The sequence below is a fragment of the Meriones unguiculatus genome, chromosome 1, assembly GCF_030254825.1.
Source record: "Meriones unguiculatus strain TT.TT164.6M chromosome 1, Bangor_MerUng_6.1, whole genome shotgun sequence".
Classification (NCBI taxonomy): domain Eukaryota; kingdom Metazoa; phylum Chordata; class Mammalia; order Rodentia; family Muridae; genus Meriones; species Meriones unguiculatus.
Genome location: NC_083349.1, coordinates 53,358,414 through 53,378,242, shown reverse-complemented (window position 1 = coordinate 53,378,242; position 19,829 = coordinate 53,358,414). Strand labels below are relative to the sequence as shown.

At 46.7% G+C, this 19,829-nt stretch overlaps 1 protein-coding gene across 3 annotated transcripts in view; it reads left to right on the top strand.

The window, feature by feature from the left end:
* The window catches only part of Myof (myoferlin), a 144,565-nt gene that overhangs the window by 112,860 nt on the left and 11,876 nt on the right, over positions 1-19,829 (top strand). For 2 of the 3 annotated variants that reach the window (XM_060388887.1, XM_060388880.1), the window contains 9 exons: positions 973-1,049; positions 5,145-5,156; positions 7,869-7,967; positions 9,496-9,621; positions 11,073-11,228; positions 11,739-11,830; positions 15,988-16,158; positions 16,934-17,082; positions 18,336-18,475. In XM_060388887.1, coding sequence (XP_060244870.1) covers positions 973-1,049; positions 5,145-5,156; positions 7,869-7,967; positions 9,496-9,621; positions 11,073-11,228; positions 11,739-11,830; positions 15,988-16,158; positions 16,934-17,082; positions 18,336-18,475 — 1,022 coding nt within the window. Of the gene's footprint in view, positions 1-972; positions 1,050-5,144; positions 5,157-7,868; positions 7,968-9,495; positions 9,622-11,072; positions 11,229-11,738; positions 11,831-15,987; positions 16,159-16,933; positions 17,083-18,335; positions 18,476-19,395; positions 19,450-19,829 lie in introns of all 3 variants that reach the window. The other variant, XM_060388892.1, reaches the window with a different exon arrangement.

The window sequence follows — 19,829 nt, the reverse complement described above, 5'->3', positions numbered from 1 at the left end:
ACGCATGCAAGGTCGGAGCATGGGCCTTCTCCTCTGTGTGCACTGGGATATCAGTGGCAGAGTAGACAACAGCAGCTTCAGACCAAAGGAAACACATTCATCCCTGCTTTAACTCTTCTTTTCTCTCCCCTCCCCCTCCCTTCCTCTCTCTAATCACCCTCTCTGTCCTCTTTCTTCCTCCACTCCTCTTCTGCGTTTCATATTTCATTTCCCAAGAAAATGAGGCTCTTTTAGATGCAGATTTGCCATCCTTATGCCCGGCCCTACACAATCAACACTATCTTTTTATTTTATTTTATTCACTTTACATCCTTGTAGCCCCATCCATCCTCCCCTTCCAGTCCCACCCTTTCCTCCCCTTCCTCCTTCCCCTTTTCCTCAGAAGAGGGGAGCTCCCTTTCCCATCCACTCCAGCTTATCAAGTTGCTTCAGGACTGATTGTGTCCTCCTTCCCTGTGGCCTGGCAACAACACAATCTTTTAAAATTATTTTTTATCACTCTGGATGTGTATCTCTCTATCTCTGTCTCTCTCTGTAAGTGTGTGTGTGTGTGTGTGTGTGTGTGTGTGTTGTTATGTGGAGGGTTAAAAGGCCACTTGCAGGAATCAGTTCTCTCCCTTCCACTGTGTAGGTCCAGAGAATCTAGCACCTTTACATGAAGAGCTATGTTCTCTGTTCTTCAACACAGATCTTTTCCAAGCACTTGTTATGTGTAGGAATGGAGTTAACTACACAAAACCAGGAAAGATGGGCCACACAGTCCCTTATAAAATATCTAAAACCATATCCTATTCTGAGGTGGTGGTGATTGATGGGGTCATTTTCTATATTCAAATATGGTGCCCCATCGAAAAGTCTCAGCCAGATGAACTCTACCTTCTATCCTGTGGCTGCTCAGCCTGAACATGGACTAGAATGACCTCCAGTCTGTTGTGCCAAGTGTCCTAGATGACGGAGCTCTTTGCCTTGCAGCCTCCCTTATGTCTGCACCCCCGTGCCGGGACGTCGTTATTGAAATAGAAGACAGCAAACCATTACTGGCTTCTAAGGTAGGTTGTATTTCAGATGTCTAAGCAATTGGTGAGCTCAGACAACCATTCAAGGCTATTACAGTATCGGTCATCACACCAGTGTACAAGGACCGAACGGAAACTTCCGAATCTGGTATTCATCCATAGTTACGGTAACATTGCATCAACCAGGGCTTCTTAAAGTGTTTCCACTTATAATCCCTTTTCACCTGAGAAAATTTTTACACAACCTCAGGTGTATAAGGTATATAAAATAAAGTGCACAAGTCAAACGTATACTGATAATTATAAAAAATTGTAAATAATTCTTTGCTAGATATAATTTTACCATTTGTCTAAGACAAAATCAGGTTTGTGTTCTAATGGGATAGACGTGCTTGTTAACTTTTACATAAAGGATTAAACCTCAGCTGGATATGTAACACTACAGAACATGGATGCAGAGCATCATTAACATTTTTCCAGGTTGATTAACATTTTTATTTTATAGTCATCAGTGCTGAGACTCTGCTTTGTATAAGTGTGTAATGCTAATACAAAATGGCAGAAGTCTCTTTAGGGCCATTTCAGAAATGGTTGGAAATTCTGTCCTAATTCCAAGCCAAAATTCACTTAACTTTTTTTTTTCTCTCCTAATGAAACTGAAACCAGTAACTCAAAGAGGAATCTTTAAACAATCAAACATTCTAACAGAATGCAATCCAAAGATACACTAGCTTGATACTTAGATGGTAAAAGAAGATGGCAGGAAACTGTCTTGTCTCCATTACCCAAATGTGTCTATGAGCGCAGGGAACCTGGTATGTAAAAATACTGCAGTTCATAGCATACACTAGGCCCAGCTCTGAGCCGAGGCTTTTCAGGTGGTCTTCCCTGGTGTTGTATGGTGTGACTGCATGTACAGTGCAAAAATTCACTGGTTCTAAGTTCAGAACCAAGGCCGCAGTGGAGTTGCATGGTGCTGTATGAATAAGCACTGCCAGAACCACCTTGGATTCATTACACATTTTATTTTTAGTTGTTGCACATTCGGAAACCTCTCACTATTGCCTAACTTTCGGTCACTTCCCCTCCCCCTATCCAGGTACTCAGCCCCAAATGAGGTCATAGCCTCCAATTAAAGAAGCTAGGGTCTGGACTAGTGGATTCAGTCTCCACTGGTCAGTCACCTAGGACACTTTAAACAGTACCCAGGGAGGTGATTCAAATCTATCTGTGCAGACCTGAGAACCAACGTGGGGAGCAGCCCAAGTGAAAGCATGTGTTGGAAGTTTCTAGAGAAAACCGAAGCATGGCAACAGTCAGAGCAGGCATGTCAGGGTTTTTCCTCCTGAGGAAGGATTGTCATGATTTGAAATGACCCCATTTGTCAGTATACGGAACACCCTGGGTTTTCATATTCACTCAGTTGGTGGGAATCCTTACTCAGAACCCGGTCTGAAAACGATCCAGCCACTTCTACAGGAAGGCACAAGAGAGTTTCAACCCAGAAAAAAGCAAACACCAAATAGCTCACTGTTTCTCTTGGCATCTATGATAAACTCTCACAGCATGTTTTAATATGCAAACTGGCTGGAGAGCGCACATGATTGCACTTTAATGTGTTAGGTCCATAAGCGGTACCTTTTAGAAAACCCACTTCTTTCCCACTCCATTAGACTCACTAACAATTGGGCCGTGCTAAATGCGGGCTCCACAGCCAGCACTGGATGGCTGTGTGTTTGCGTCTAGTATGTGACAATTCTACACGCTCACAGATGACAGTATCAAATTCCCAACGCCATAGGGCAACATGACTATGTTCACTTATTGAAAAATAACCCCAATTAGTCTCAATAAGTCAGTAGTTGCCTAGGGAGAAGTTATGTGTAAAAGACTTAAGACTTTTCACGGTGATTTTTGCAACTGCTCTGGGAAAAGACAGCGTAAGAGCCTCCTTGATAATCTGCCTCTGGCTTACCATCAACCATTGCCAATCATCGTTCCCAGGCCTTCTGTGTACCCAGTCATCCTCAGTACTACTGGGAGCAAGGAAAATAATGCCAGCACTACTCCTTTCTTGACAGGGCCTGGGCTAGGCTACCCTAGGAACACAGTATGAGACAAAGGTCCGTTAGCATCAGCTTTTAGCCAGGAGGAGTAGCTCGGGGACGGTAGCATCAAGTCATTCCCTCCACATGACAAATGGTTATAATCAGCTTGCTCCCCTCACACCCACTTGAGGTACTCTGTGTCAATGGGAAAACGTGGGGATCTCCTCCAAACATTCAAGGTAGACATCACACATCTCTGCTAAGTCCAGTGAGCAATGCTGAGCTTTGGAAGAGCCAATGGCAAGCCTGCTAATGTCCTTTATTACATGTATCACTTGTACATGTAATGTACACATATGAGCACTAACTCAGTTTAGACTTTGTGTCTGGATAAACTGAACGAGTCTAAGCTAACTGCCATTGCTGAGGGCTGGAGCCTGAGTCTGTCCGTGCTGGCCTCATGCTCTATGATGTCTAACGCTTACCGGACGAGCTTAGCACTATCGAAAGGAAAGCAGGAGGTGAGGATGTGGGGGCAGGGGGCAGACTGGTCCAGTGCCAGGCAGACAGCACAGACATTCCTTCGTGGCCATCTCAACGGTTGCCTTCCAATTCCAGTGCTTAAGCAGTGTGTCAACAGCACTCAGCAAAATGGCTTCTCCAAGGACAGTGCATGTATGTATGATCTGATACATGAGGCTGCATGCGACTGGGGCAGCTTGGTGTCAGGGCTTGAATTCCTCTGGGCTCTATTAATAGATTTTGGAGTGAAAGGTGATCTTTAGACAAATAATATGATTTTAAGCTGAAGGGAAGGCTGCTCCGTGCCACATAGTGCTTTGAACTGGATTTTCAAGTTCATTTATTAGATTGAATAATGAAAGTCAATGAGTCGCTGTCCTTCCTTTTCCACATAATGAGCAAGCAGGCATGAAGGAATCCTCCTGGGCTAACCCTGAAATTTAAAGTCAGCAACTTGTCTCGGATGCTCTTTAAACACAGCCTGTTCTTTTCTCTAAATCAGTTCTGTACAGTGGAAAATAAATGTGAAGAAACAAAATATCTGAATTCAAAACCATTGAGAACGTGAAAAGATTTTTTTTTTTAATTCCTCTCTCTCCAAAATCTCACTTCAACTGTGATTACTTAACCCTAATCTTGCTTCGGAGTAAATCTAATAAAAAGAATTGATACATCTCCTTCTCTCTGCCTCCCTTGGCAGTTCTGTGTGACAAGAGTCAGTCTAGATAGAAATACTGAGGACCTGCAGAAGCTGGGTGGCTTTCCACACAGCGGCCACAGAAGTGCAGCAGGGAAAGGGGTGAGATTTCACGAAAGAGCACTATTTATCAAACTAGCCCAGAGGGTGAGCTTAGCCAGTGTCCCAGCAAGTACCAGGAGAAAACGCAAACTCCCAACAAACTCCAGCTCCGCCTTCTCTCACTCCCGGACAGGCCCTGACACTAGGGGCAAATCACCCATGCAGAATTTCAAGTGGACGGATTTGGCTAATGAGAAACCTGACGTCTCATATCAGAAGAATCTTCTCATTACCAGTATTTAGGCGGCATTCTCACATACGCACGGGGGGAACACAGAAAAGGTTACCCTGAAGACCTGCAGTCATGCACACCTTGTGACAGAGAGTTCTTGAAGGGATGAAAATGAGATTGTGTTGAGGATGTTTTTGGAGCTATGTGGAGTGAGGGGTTGGGGGCAGGGTGATGAGTACCTCCCAAACACCCTTCCTGGGCACTCATGGTATTGGCCAATCACAGTGTAGTCCTACCCCACTAAAACAAACAAACAAACAAACATGGCGAATACCTCCAAGCCATTCAAGCACTACGGTGTGGACTCCTTGGCGTATTTTCAGAGAAGGAATCTAAGATACGTCCAATGATGAGATGATCTTGACTAGAATAATTAGGCAATCTGTTAAATGTCGGTAATATAAAGTATGCAAGAAAATAACGTTTCTTATTCTCTTTCTCTTTGAACCTAATGTTCATGGGATCTCAATCCAAACATCCACTTGACCTGTATTTGGTTTTCCGTGCTACTGACCTCATATGTGCAGCTATCAGAAAAGGTAACTATGGTAGATATTGGGGGGAAGGGTTGGTTTTTTTGAAACAGGGTTTCTCTGTGTAGCCTTGGCTGTCCTTGGTCTTGCTTTGTAGACCAGACTGGCCTTGAAGTCACAGTGATCCTCCCTCCTGCCACTGCCTCCCCAAGTGCTGGGATTACAGGCACCACCAAACCCACTTAACATACATATTTTTGCACATCATGGGGTGAGAGCTGTTGCTCGGCAGTAGAGAGCTTGGCTTTGTACATGCAAGGCCCTTGGTTCAATTTTCAGTACATGTGTCTTTCTGCCTTTGGTATACAAAGTCTTTTCCTAAGTCCAGGGATAGATCGATGGTCTGAAAAGGACATGTAACTCATAACTGTATACACATACACACATACATGTATACACATATGCATGAATATAATATAAAAACATATACAAAGATACACATGGATATGAGCATTTACTTATACAGATAAATCTGTAAATATTCCCCCATGTACAAATGAGAAACGGACATTTTTAAAAAATAATTTTATTTGTATGAATGTGGATGTGGATGGCAGTATATACACATAAGTGCAGGTACATGTAGTGGCCAGAAGAGGGCATCAGATCCCCTGGAGTTGGAGTTCAGGTGGCTGTGTGGGTGCTGGACACTGACCTCTGATGGTCTGGGAGTGCTCTCGATGTCTTAGCCATCTCTCCAGCCTGAAACAGCCTTTCTTACTTCTTGTTTCCCCACCCCCACCCCATCCCTAACAACATGAGGGTTACAAGAGGTGACACTTGGTTTTGATAGCATCACTATTTCCAAGGTGGATTAGAAGAGCAGTAAATGGGCCTCATGCAGATGTGTTCTTGTTAAAAATCTTGTTAAAAATCAGAGTGGAGGTGGGGTGTTGTACCTCACACCTAAAACCGTAGTTCTTTTAAGACTGAGGCAGAAGGATGATTAGTTTGAGGCCAGCTTGAATTATATATCAAGGCCTTGTGGAGGAAGGAAGGAAGGAAGGAAGGAAGGAAGGAAGGAAGGAAGGAAGGAAAAAAGGAAGGAGGGAAAGGAAGGAAGGAAGGGAAAAAAGTGAACAGAAAGAACGGAGGGGGGAAAGGAGAGAAATATGAGGATCTATCAAGTCACTGGCCTATGAGTGCCTTATATATTAACTCTTCTGCTAAACCAAGAACCACCCATCAGAACAAGAGGTTCACAGATCTGGCTATAATTGAAATCACCTGGGGGAATTTATGCCAACATAATAAATACCCAGTTCTCAGCCCAGCCTGACAGGATCAGCGTCTGCAGGCCTGGGGCGGGAACCACTGGTATAAATGAGCTATGGTCCTCCCTACCTTTGTTTCACACTTTAAATGTTTCAGAGTTCTTTCTCTTAGTGATCTTTTTTGATTTCCAGACCAACTCTGTGAAGAAGATGAAGGCAGTTGTTACCATATTGCTTGCTAGATAAAGAAACTGATGATCAGAGCTTCGGAACAACCTGCCCAAGGCACTGTGGCTTGTAACATAAGGGCTAGAAGTAGAACCAGTTCACCTAGAGAGATTGGTACTATTGCTAAAAGAGCTAAGGAAATGAGATCATAGAAAGCGTAGGTTATGCCTCTGACATAATCTGATTGGCCTGCTCTTTGATCACCTCCCCCTGGGGGGGAGCAGCCTTACCAGGCCATAGTAGAGGACAATGCAGCCACTTTTGATGTGAACTGATAGACTAAGATCAGAAAGGAGAGGAGAACCTCCCCTATCAGTGGACTTGGGGAGTGGCATGCATGCAGAGGGAGGAGGGAGGGTGGGATTGGGAGGGGAGGAGGGAGGAGCTTATGGGGGGATGCAGAATGAATAAAGTGTAATTGATGAAAAATTAAAAAAAAAAGAAGGCGTAGGTTAGAGATGCTACTCAGGTTTATTTATGGAGACAAACATTAACAGAGTAAAGAAACAAAGAGAGACAAATGAATAGATCATATGTACCAGGTCTGAGGAAGACATCTAATACCGATGTGGACATTGAAGCGAGCACATGGCCTCAGGACTGGGGAGAGAGTTCAGTGGGTGAAGAAATTGCCCACCAGCTCTGAGTTCTATCCCCAGAATCCGTGTGAAGATGCCGAGTGTGGTGGGGCGTGCTTGTATCTCAGCACTGGAGAAATAGAGACAGAAGGCTGACCGGGTTTGCTGGCCAGTAGGTCTAACCCAAACAGTGAGCCCCAGGCAAGATGAGACCCTGTTTCCCAGGAGATGAGCAGCATTCATACCGTGTCACCCAGGGTTGTTTTCCGACCTCCACATATACTCCTACACATGTGTACTCCTCTACACACACACACACACACACACACACGCACGCACACACATCATTGACTGAGGTCTCCTGCTTCTGAACAGAACTGTGGATGCGCTGCCCACAGTGCATATAAACAAACATATACACTCAGCCTTTTCAGTAGTCCTTTTCTGCATAAATTAGAAATCTGTACTTGGGAGCTAGAGAGATGGCTCAGAGGTTAAGAGCACTGGCTATTCTTCCAAAGGTCCTGAGTTCAATTCCCAGAAACCACATGGTGGCTCACAACCATCTATAATGAGGTCTGGCACCTTCTTCTGGCATGCAGACAGGATATTGTATAAATGAGAAATAAATAAATCTTTAAAAAAAAATCTGTACCTGAAGTAAAGATTTTTTTTTTTCCATTCTGACATGGCTTTAGGAGGAAGAAGTCGTGGACTGGTGGAGTAAATTTTATGCTTCCACGGGGGAGCATGAAAAATGTGGACAGTATATTCAGAAAGGCTATTCCAAACTCAAGGTACTTGGACCTATGCTGTTGTGGGTGGGGAAAAGCCAGTCCCAGCATGCTCAAGGCCCTGAGTTTACAAGGCCTCATGGTGGCTGCTGACAGAGAGAGGCCAGGAGTGCCCCTGCTCTCCTGGAGAGCCCTCTTGCAACAGGCTTGCCTTTGCCAAGTAACAAGGCCTTAAGGAAAGTTGCTGAGTTACGGTTGCGTGACTGCCACTTTGGGGCTCGGGGGCATCTGGCAGCAGGTTAGGAATGGGTTAGTTCCATACTAACCAGGCCAAAAATTACCCAGAATTGTTGAGCTCAGGGAGACCCAGAAGTCACGGTGCCCTTTGCAAAACAAAAGATGTCAACACGTTTCATTTCATCTTCCGAACAGTGATCAGCTTTGCTAAATTGAAAAGTTGATTCTGTTACATGTATGCCTCGTCACATCACAGCCATGGGTACAGGTGTGCAGGAGGAAGCTGCAGAGCCGGGCAGGGATGGCTTCCGGCTGCTCTGTTCATGCTCTGAGCTTTCCAGTTCTTTGTTCAGTTGCTGGCTCTGTCAGCTGCAAATCCAAAGTCATCAGAGCAAGGTAGAATAGAAAAATTAAATGAGAAACGCCTAGTAGTGAAATCATTTTTCCATCAAAGTAGAAGGGCCCATATCCTTGCTTGTTGATGGCATAACAGATTTGTGTGGCATAAACACCAGCACGAAAGAGATAGAAAACTAAGATCGGGCTGAGGGGACAGACTCACGTTCCTTCTTCCTCTCCCCCACGACTCCCCTCCATTCCTTTCTTTCTCTCTCTCCCTCTTGTTCATCTTTCTCTCTTGTCTAATATTTTCAAAATAAAAGTATGATTTATGTGCCATAAAGTGAGGCTTCCACCAAGCTTTGATGTTGTATACATATGCATGGAGCAGCACCCACAGCCAAGGGAAGCCCATTTCCACCCACAGGAAGCTCCTCTGCGCTCCCATCAAGCTGTCCATCCATGACTGCACCCCTCTGGTGGACAGCTGATCTAGCAAGTTACACTGGCCTCGACTGCCTATATGCTCCGTATAACTGGACTCACACCATAGTCCTTCTGCATTGAGCTCCTTTGGTCCCATACTCTGCTTTTGAGGCGCGTCATGTCATTGTGGGCATCATTAGTTTGTCTCTTCTTGCTGAACAGTATTGGAGCAGACTAGAATGGGGGTGGATCGCATTCACACTCTATCTCACCTTCCCCTCCTCCCTCCCTTTTCCCCTTTTTCTTTCTCTCTCCACAGTTTGCTGACTCATTTCTCTTGACCCTGAACAATCTTGAACCACACGGACATGCTTTTATTTCTCTTTGGTAAAATCCTAGAAACACCATTTCTGGATCCTAGGCTAGGAGGATACTTAACTCCCTAAGGGAACGTGGCATCCCCCCAGGTGGCTGTTCCGTGCTGCACCCACCAGTAGCACGAGTGTCCCAGGTGTTCCTGCGCATCCTCCTGCCTGCTGACTTGAGACTCCTCCTGCGTTTTAATGAGAGTCTGCTGCTGGGTTTTCAGATCTATGACTGTGAACTGGAGGACGTAGCCGACTTTGAAGGCCTGACCGATTTCTCGGATACCTTCAAGTTGTACAGAGGCAAGTCCGATGAGAATGAAGATCCATCTGTGGTGGGAGAGTTTAAAGTGAGTAAAATGTGTGTGTGTGTGTGTGTGTGTGTGTCCTTCGTAAAATCCATTTTCATTTCTTTGGTTGATCTTGCATGAAAGACAGCTGATGTCTGCAGCTGGACATGTCCTCTGTCCGTTGCAGGAGGAAAAAGCTGCCCATAAGAATGGGGCAAGGGGGCAAAGGGGAGCCAGCGTATTGCTGCTCCCTGCTTGTGTCAGCCAGTCTTGAATCCTCCAGACCTTTCTAAGACCTACTTGCTCCTCTGCTCTTCTGCCCTCTGGGGTTTTAGCAGAATCACTGTGGCAAGTTCCCAGGCCCCCTTTCCCCTCCCAAACAGTTCATCCTCACTGCAACCAAATTCCATCCTGCATCTGAATGGCTTCAACACACCTCTTGCATTCCATAGCTCAGGTCTCAACTCCTTCCAAAGCTGAGCCCGGCCTTTCACAAGCCGTGTGTCCTTCCCGCATGGAAGAACCACTCCCAGGTCCCAAACACGCCTTGCAAGTCCTCTGGATGGATGTGCAGGACCTTGGGCCAGGCTGTTCTTCCTTCCCTAGGTGCCCTTCCTGTCCTCCCTGCGGTCTGACTAAGCCCTGCTCATGCTCTAAGTCAGCTCGAATGTCAGTATTTGTCAAGAGTCCTTTGGTTGCTTTGGGCAGCATGACTCACCCATGCTCTGGGCTCCCACAGGTCTGGGTTCACGTCCTGTCAGGTTTGATTGCTGCTTCTCCTCCCAAGCACACTTGGCAGAGCCAGGGCACCTAACACTGCCTCTTCCTAATCCTTTGCCAATAGCAGACATGGCTAATGGATCAGGGGATTACAACCAACCCAGGGTCTCAAATCCTCTGCACCCAAGCCTTCCACTAAGCCCACAATAGGGCACAGAGTCAAGCTAATTTAGCATCTTGTGCCACACTCTGGTTCTTGAGTTTTGGGTCCTCCACGCCCAGTATTCAATGGGTGCTTGCTTCGTGACATATCCCTGAATGCAGTTGGCCAGAACAAAGACCCAAATATCCTAATCCCAATTTAGATACCTTTCCCTGTACCTAAGCTAGTTTCAGAACAAAGTACACAGTCTCTTCAGCTAAGACCTGAAGGCGAGCGTAGAGTTTTCCTGGGAGTGAGGCCCAGGCAAGCAGAGCATATTCCTGTCCCCAAAATAATCTTGACTCTTCACTTCTTTTTGCCCTCACACTGACCCGTCACCTCCATTCCTGCCCAGGTTATTGCCTGCTTCCTAACCAGCCCCTTTCGAAAATGATGGCTATAGTGTCCTGTCATGTTCCCAGCTGGAATCACACAAGGGCCAGTGCATGCTGTCTCTGCCCCAGAGACAGCCCCGCATCGCCCAGCTGCCTGAGATGTACTCTGAAGAGCGGGATGTCCCCTAAGAGCTCTCTACCCAGCGTTCAAGGCCCTTGAAGTCATCAGCACATGTCCTTCTCTTTCTCTTCAGGGCTCCTTCCGAATCTATCCCCTGCCGGATGACCCCAGTGTGCCGGCCCCTCCCAGGCAGTTTCGGGAACTGCCTGACAGTGTCCCACAGGAATGCACGGTTAGGATTTACATTGTTCAAGGCTTAGCGCTCCAGCCCCAGGACAACAATGGCCTGGTAAGAGTTTGGGTGTGGGGCCTTCTCCTGTAGCAGGATAATTACAGTCATCAGCCATGGTAATTGTCACCTTCTTTCTTTCTGGGCGTCTGTTATCTCACTAGGAGAAAGATACTCTATCAAAACAATGAACAGGGGGATAGTCCCCACGGGGATTTACCTAAGAGCTTTGGTTGGCGGGGGACATGCTTAGGGCTCCCTAGTTCATCCATCTCACGTTACTGATGTGACCCAGGACAAGATTTGCTCCAGTCACAGGACCAGCAAGAGTAGAGGCAGGTCACCCCTACCTCTACCCCACCCCACCTTTTCACCCACACTGTGCTTTGAAGGCATGCTGGCCCCCTGCCACCCAAAGCAGAACCTCGCACCGAGCTTGGGCCCTCAGGTGCCCCAGCGGCCACCTTTGGCATCAGTTGGGAGTTTAGTAGCAAGCCAAGTCTATCCCAGAAATTGACTTCAGTTTGCACCCTGTGATGACATAACACCTCACCTGTCTTGTCTCCGCAGTGTGATCCTTACATAAAAATCACCCTGGGCAAAAAAGTAATTGAAGACCGAGACCACTACGTCCCCAACACTCTCAACCCGGTGTTTGGCAGGTAACATCTGCTTCGAAACGTTCCTTCTTCCTCAATGTGCCCTGCCCTGTTCCAAGTCCCAACGCCAGGAGTATGCACGGATCTCCTCAGAGCCAGTGTAGGTAGAGGTAGAAGGACCGGAAAGTACCATGAGGAAAAAAGTCACAGGACAGGTTTCTCTGACTCAAGATCTGTCCCAAGTCCTTGGGAGGTGGAAGCAAGGCCTCGAGGTGCACTGGGTTTATGGAGGGGTTCAGCTTCCCCCCAAAAAATCCTATTTTCACTTCCAGAGACTAATTTGAGCTCTGTTTACCGGACTATTTTAGTTCTCTCCTTTTGATCCACTCAATGTGTCACTGACAGGATAAATATTCTGTTTTATTGGTTTCTAATGCACCCAAGATTCTTGACACAGCACAAGGTTACAACCTTGACTTGTCTCTGGACTATCATATCTATATTTTAAAGATACTTTTATTTTTCTCACTTTTGTGAACATGGGTGCGCATGTGGCAGTCAGAAAGAATTTGGGTCTCTGCTTCTACCATGTGAGTCCCAGGGATCCATCTAAGCCCTCAGGCTCCACAGCAGCAGCCTTTACCCATGAGTCCTCTAACCGACCCTGTTAAGTAAATCTCATCAGAGCTGTTTCTGCTTACCGACGTGATCTTCAAGTAAAACCAGCATTATTCAGCTGTGAGCACCTTCCCTATTTCAGAGCAATATTAGTGAGCAGCTCCTCCGCTGAGCTGTTTCTAGAAGACATCTCAGAAAGCCCATGGAACTCTGACAGGGACAGAAACAGGCTCAGAGAGAGGGTGTGCCTAACAGCCTTCTGCTCACAGGTGGAGGCCGTGATCCCAAGCCATATGAGCCAGTGTTTGTACGGCTTCAGCACTGCACCCTGCTCTGTCCAGGTCTGGCTTTCTTCTGTGTTAGATGCACTAGCCAGGCATAGGCTTTAAGACATGTGACTGAGACAGAAGGAGGTAACCCTTCATGACTCCAGGGCTTTCCCAAGCCCTCAGCGACACTTCATATTCACGGCAAAGCTACCATCTGTAGAAAAATATTTCTGCAAATCATTTGAGGAAGGGCTGAGAAGATGATTCTGTGGGTAAAGGGTGTGCAAGCATGAAGAGCTGAGTTTGGATCCCCCACTCTTCTGACTGTAAAATAAGGTAGAGAGCAGATGATATGGCTCAGTGGGTCCAAGATGTGGCCACATGGTTCTGACATTCCAAATTTCAGATACAGTGGTGTGCATCCTAGAGCAGAGGAATCATCCAGAAACTTTCTGGCCAGCTAGCCCACGCTATGCAGTACAGAGCAGAAACAAGAGAAATCCTGCCCGAAAAGGGCAGGAGGCAAGAACTCACTCCCCAAAATTGTCCTCTGACCTTAACCCACTCGCTGCTCCACACACCTCTCCTCTCCCCGTTCACAAAATTAAGAATTAAATAAATCTGTTTTCAATCTTAGAAGAAGTGGTGAATGATAACGGAAGACATTATGGCCTCCACATGCTCAGACAAGTGCATGTATCTACACACAGACATGTGCACAGACAGGGAAATGGTGTTAATCTCTCAAAATTTTGTTAAATAGGAGAGCACTGTTCCCGTTTGCCCTGTACCCAACACACTCATTATTTTACACCTTATGTTTATTCCTGTCTGTCTTTCTCTGCCTCTCTATGTGTCTGTCTCTATCATGCATGTTTGTATACACACTCTCTCTCTCTCTCTCTCTCTCTCTCTCTCTCTCTCTCTCTCTCTCTCACACACACACACACACACACACACACACACACACGTTAGGCATCCAGCTTTACAGTTTTAGGTTCAGGAACCCAGACGTACAAAGGACCACCCAGTCAGCCCCTAGCATGTTTGCATACGTGCACACACATGCATATCGTCAGACACCTGAACTTGAGCACCCTGCGTGCTGCACACCCCTAGGCTCCGAGTGCTGGGCCCAGGGAGGGGAAGTAATCCTCTGGCACAGCAATGTGATCATTTTCCCTTTCTTCCGCTGATCCAGCCCCAAGGTCTAGACAGGAAAAGGCACGCAAGGCAGGAAGGAGGGCTCCATGTGAGGGAGACTGGGAAGCAAAGGAGAGCCAGCTTTGAAGGGAGAAAGGCCGCCCTGTCTGAATGGCTTGCTTCAGAGGTGCCAAGCACAAGCTTAATTAAGTGGCAGGAAAAGCCTTGCTCAGAGCCACGCCGGGAGGAAGTGTTGCTGTCAGGCTCTGCTCGACCAGCGGCTCTCTCGGGGGATGCAGAGACTTCCCTCCATCCATCAGAGTGGCTCCAGGCTGGGACCTCAGTCTTGGGAAGTGGCTTGCTTCTCAGCAGAGAGACTCCGGGATAGGACTCAAGAGGAAGAAGCCTGATTTCCTGTGTTCTCAGCCATTGTTCATCTTGGCTTCTCTAGATCACGCTCACTCCTAAGTACTGTCCTCTAACCTCCACGTGTGGGTCGTGGGTATCTATAGTCACCCACATCATCCACACAATAACAATAAACTCTAAACTATTTCTTAAAAGAATTGATGTCTCGGGGAGAAAAATATTCCTTAGTCAAACCATAACACCCGAGATATGTGGAGTTGTTTTTGTTTTTGTTGTTGTTTGCCTTTTGTGTTTCCTTGAGACAGGCTCTCACAGTGTACTCCTGGACATTCTAGAACTTACATAGACCAGGCTGGCATCAAATTTGCAGCAACCCTCTTCTGCCCCTAGAGTGTTATGGTTAAGAGTGCACCACCATGCCCAGCTTACTATGTTTTCTTTTTGTTGTTCTTGGATTTTTTGTTGTTGTTGTTGTTTGTTTGTTTGTTTGTTTTTTAAACACTGGGTCTTTCTACATAGCTCTAGCTATCCTGGAACTATGCTAGACCAAGCTGGCTAACAGAGATCCACCTGCCTCTGACTCTCAACTGCTGGCACTAGAGGTGCATGTCACAACACCTGCCTATTTTTCTTTTCAGTTTTCAGGAGATCTTTATGTGTGTGAGTACCTGGGCTGCATGCATGTCTGTATTCTGTGTGCACACCCAGAACCCACACCAGCTGTGATGCTTTGTGTGTAATTGTGGTACACATACCCCTTTCCTGCAGTCACTGCCTGCCTCAAGCCTCGGGGTAGCCGTTGCATGGAGGGAGGTCTCTCTGAGATTGGTGCAGGAGACATCCGGGAGGCTTTCTTCCAGAGTGCCATTAAACACTCATCCCTGGCTCACTTGGCAAAAGCCTGTCCTCACACCGAGTGAAGCAAGGAAGGAAGGAAGCCCGGGAGAGGGGACCTTTCACAGTTTTTCTTTCAGTCAACTCTACCGAGCACCTGGCATGAAAGGGACACATGGGAACAGTATCCCTCGGCTAAGCCCTGCCTGTCTAGAGCTGACATGTGCCTGTCAGCCTCCCCGGGACCACAGAGTTCTCCCAGCAGCAGAATGGCTGCTGTATTGTTTCTCTATATCTCAGAAGAATTTACATTTCAATGCAGGTTCCACAGACAACTTTTAAGAACTGAATGAAGTGTGTGGAAGTTGGAGAGGGCCTGGTAGACTCCCCACATGCCGTGCTATACAAGTTCACGCATGCCCTCACACCCTTCTAGAGGGCTGGGTCAAGTTTTTCCTGGGGCAGGGGTCTCTCATGAGCAGAGTAAGGAATGAAGTGGGGTACAGAAAGATGGACATAGGTGAGGTGCCTGATTGATCTTCCTGGACAGAGGGGAAAGGTCCTCCAGGTGATAGACAAGTGATAATACTAAAATTAGCAATATAATTTATTATTATTATACTAAGTTTTACCCAGTGCACTCTTACTGAAGGTTTCCTAAACATCTCTTCACTTGACTCTTAGAATAAAATAGGAGATGTGTGTTAGGATCATTTCACAGAGAGGGGAAAACTGAAAACAGAAAGGCTAAGAAAGTGGCGTAGCTGGAATGCGAGCATGGGTACACTCAGCCACGCTTTTCTTCTGAGAAAACACGCATTCTCTTGTTGTTCTTTTACTTGTGTCTTGCTGCTTATCATAGGACAGTTGTCCTATCCACTGTCTCCCCCCCAACATTGCCACTGCTTGGAAATTCTTCGTTTGAGTCTTGTTTTTTGGAGCAGCCCCGAAAGCCCCTGGTCATTGTGCATGCGCATCTCTTTACAGAATGTACGAACTCAGCTGCTACTTGCCTCAAGAAAAAGACCTGAAGATCTCTGTCTACGACTACGACACCTTCACTCGAGACGAGAAGGTGGGGGAAACAATCATCGACCTGGAGAACCGCTTCCTCTCGCGCTTCGGGTCCCACTGCGGCATTCCTGAGCAGTACTGTGTGTAAGTCGCTTCCCCGTGAGTGCAGGTGGTCCGCTGTGCCCGAGGCTCACCCCTGGGGAGGCTGTGGAGCCCTGCCTCCCTCGGTGCCTTGCTTTGGTGTGCCATGATGTTTTGGTCCATCTGGCGTCATTTTGACAGGAGTGTCTGAGGACAAATCAGGGCACCCACATTGCCTCATTCGCGTCATAGTTTGTTGAAATGGTGGTGTCTGGAGCAGTGCAGTGGCCTGTGTATGACCTGCTCAGAGAACCAGTTCCCTGTCCTGTTCTTGAGCTCCTGGATGCCAGGGACTGAGGCTAGACTGGCATCATGGCAGGAATTCTCTAGCCTTTAATATAGGGATTGATTATTAACACACCGACTATTCACACACCCACACACACAGACACACAGACACACAGACACACACACACACACACACACACACACACACACACAAGGATTCTATGATATTTAGCGTCTCCTGCTGCTAACCAGTGGCTCTCTAAGCCTCCAATGAGACACGCCACTTCCAGTTTTTTAATTTGTCTTTGTGACTGGCATGATCCCAGGTTCCTCACTTTTGTTGAGAAGGGAACTGAACACAAAACAATAAACTTGACGAGTTGACCAAAGCCAAAGTCAATGTGTGGGTTTGAGGGAAAGTGGGTTAGACACGTCCCTCCTCAGTTAGACAGGTAGGTGTACTTGGAACACGGGTGCATTTGTGTGGAACATTGCGCTGCCGGGGATCCCGGGCCCCCAGTAACTCCAGGACCTCTGGCACTGTCCACAGCTCTGGCGTAAACATCTGGCGAGATCAGCTGAGACCAACGCAATTGCTTCAAAATGTAGCCAGATTCAAAGGCTTCCCACCACCGGTGCTCTCGGAAGACGGAAGCAGAATCAGATACGGAGGTCGAGACTACCGTCTGGATGAGTTTGGTGAGTGCGAAGCTGTGGGTTGTGAGCACAATGCAATGACCCTTTTCTGTTGCTGCGTTTGGAGGAGGAATATGAGCCAAGGCGACACCCTGGTGAGACTGTACGTCGCCTTACCAAACAGAAACCACGGCAGGGTAGAGTTTCTTCGTCCATCAGGTGTCACAGTGGACACATCTTCTTTATCTGTCTTGCAGCTCACCGCTTCTTCTCAGATCATAGACATTTGAACTTTAAAGTTCAAATAATTAGCCAATTTTCCTGTAGTACATGATTAGCTCAAAAAAATGTTTCAATGGCAGTAAAAGAAATCCTGTCCCACAGAGACTTCATCATAATTGGCAGTGGTAGTGCACACCTTTAGTCTCAGCACTCCAGAGGCAGAGGCAGGCAGAGCTCTGAGTTCAAGGTCAGCCTGTTCTACAGAGTGAGTTTCAGAGCATTTCTGGCAGGGAAGCTTCTGGGTTCCACAGGCTCCTCTCAAGAAGAGCAACTTCCCTCAGAGTGACCTAGAAAACCAGGCAGGAGCTTCCTGGCCTTTCATGATTAGTCTTGAAAAAAAAAATTAGAAATAAAAACAACAACAACAAAAACCCCCATTCTCTTTTTCTCTGATTTTACTCTGTCTCCAGATTAAAAGGGAATAGATACAGATCACATTTCTTCTGGGAGAGATGTCTGGGAACTAGGGTGACCATGGCATTCCTTAGGGCGCAGTAGGAGCTGACCATCCATCCATGCAAGCGCATTGTGGAGTGAGGGCACTTTCCTCCCACAGCTCTGCTATTCTTCAGTGCAATCGCCCAGGCTTTTATCTTCCTCCACACCCAGAAGAGAAAGGCTCAGTTTGCATGCTGCTCAGAGGGCTGAGTCCAGGGGTGATACACATGCCATTCTACCCGTGCTTTCTTCTAGTGGAACTTGGCCTCATGGCCACATCTGACTGGTTACAAGGGGGTCTAGGAAATAAGATGGTTGTGAGCCTGTGCTACAAAAGTAAAATGTTCTAGTGTTATTCTGGCCTCTGGTGTTGTCAGACTACAAAGTGGGCATGAGCCTCAGTAGCGAAGGGTCCATAGTCAAGAGCTCGTTGTATCCATTTGCTCCTTCACATGTCCACACTGACACTGTATAATACTGGAGATGCTGGTCTGTTTTTACAAAGTTTGGGATGACATGCTACAAGTTGCTGGGATCCATCTGGCTACACTGTTCTTGATTTTGCCTCCCCATCCCAATGCTACTTTGCATTCTAGAAGCCAACAAAATCCTGCACCAGCACCTTGGGGCCCCCGAAGAGCGTCTTGCCCTCCATATTCTCCGGACGCAGGGCTTGGTCCCTGAGCACGTGGAGACAAGGACTTTGCACAGTACCTTCCAGCCCAACATTTCCCAGGTAAAGCAGAAGACTCCCTGCCTACTCCTCAAACGCAGTGACGGTCACTGGTGGGTCTGCCTCTTGAAACATTTCTGAGTACTTTTAAATACACAAGAAACAGAAAAGAAACTTGAACCAGCTTCATCCCAAAGGAGTCTATTGCAAAGGTTTTCAAGGATCTTGTTAAACACTGATAAGAGATTATCTACAGTTCAGAGCCATCTCAAGCCAGGGTCTGTCCTTATCTTTCTCTATGTTTCTTTTCCTGGTTCTATTTAATCCTTTCTCTTGCTGTTACTACATTCCTATGAGCCTGAGTACTGCAGAGAGCTCCGGAGTACTTACTTCTGTGCTGTATACTCAGGCATTGGTTGTCCCAGTGTGGCCTGCTTGTCTTCCAATGGAGCAGCCAGCTGTAAACAGGGGAGCAGACTGAGCTTGGCCTAGCCTAGGGAAGAGGCACCATCTGAGTCTAAAGAGTTAAAGAAGCAGGGGCACAGTGCACAAACACTAGGTCAAAGAGACTATGTGTGCAATGATGGAGTCAAGTCAGCTTCCAGAAAACGGGGCCCAGTTTCCAAAGAAGCCACGCAGAAGCTTGTTACAGTAAAAGCTTCCTGGCTCTGTCTACAGAGGTTTAGGCACCAGAGATCTGGGGTAAGACCAGGAGTGTGAATTTTAACACACATCTCGAGGGGCTCTGATATAAGTGGCTAAAAACTCATACTTTAACAAATGTTAATTTCCTAGAGGCAAATACCATCAGTGCCTACTAGAAGAGTATGGGCATACTTATCACTCAGAAGTGGCCATAACTTCTAGATAATTTCCTCACTTCACGTTTATCCTGTGCTGTACTTTGATTTCTTCCTGTTCGTGTTCCTGCTTCTTTGCACTCTAAGCCTATTCATCCTCCTCTCTTTCCTCCCACCCATCAGTCATAGATGGAGTCTCAAGAATTGACAAAATAAGGAAGATTTCTCCCTGAGAAGGTACCAGCCTGCCTTTGCTTCTGCCTGCAGTCTGTGGCTTAATCTTAGGAGACGCCTCGATGCTTAATGTCCTGTGTGCGCCTGACGTAGAGTAGTGCCCGAGCCTAGAGATTAATTGGAAAGGAGTCAGGATCACAGTAAAATATATTCTCTCTCAAAGGTCCCAGGTAATTCATTTTGATCACAGTGCATTAGGAAGCCAATCCAGTGGTTTCCTTGGCAAACTTCTCAAAGACCAGTCTCTGTTTGTCTGAAGGCAGAGTCCATACAAGATCCAAAAATAATGTAGAGACTATAAATTGATTTGAATGGTTGGATAGGTTTTTTTTTTTTTTAACTGGCATTCATAGCCTGTCTGGAAGGATATTACAGTGAAGTAG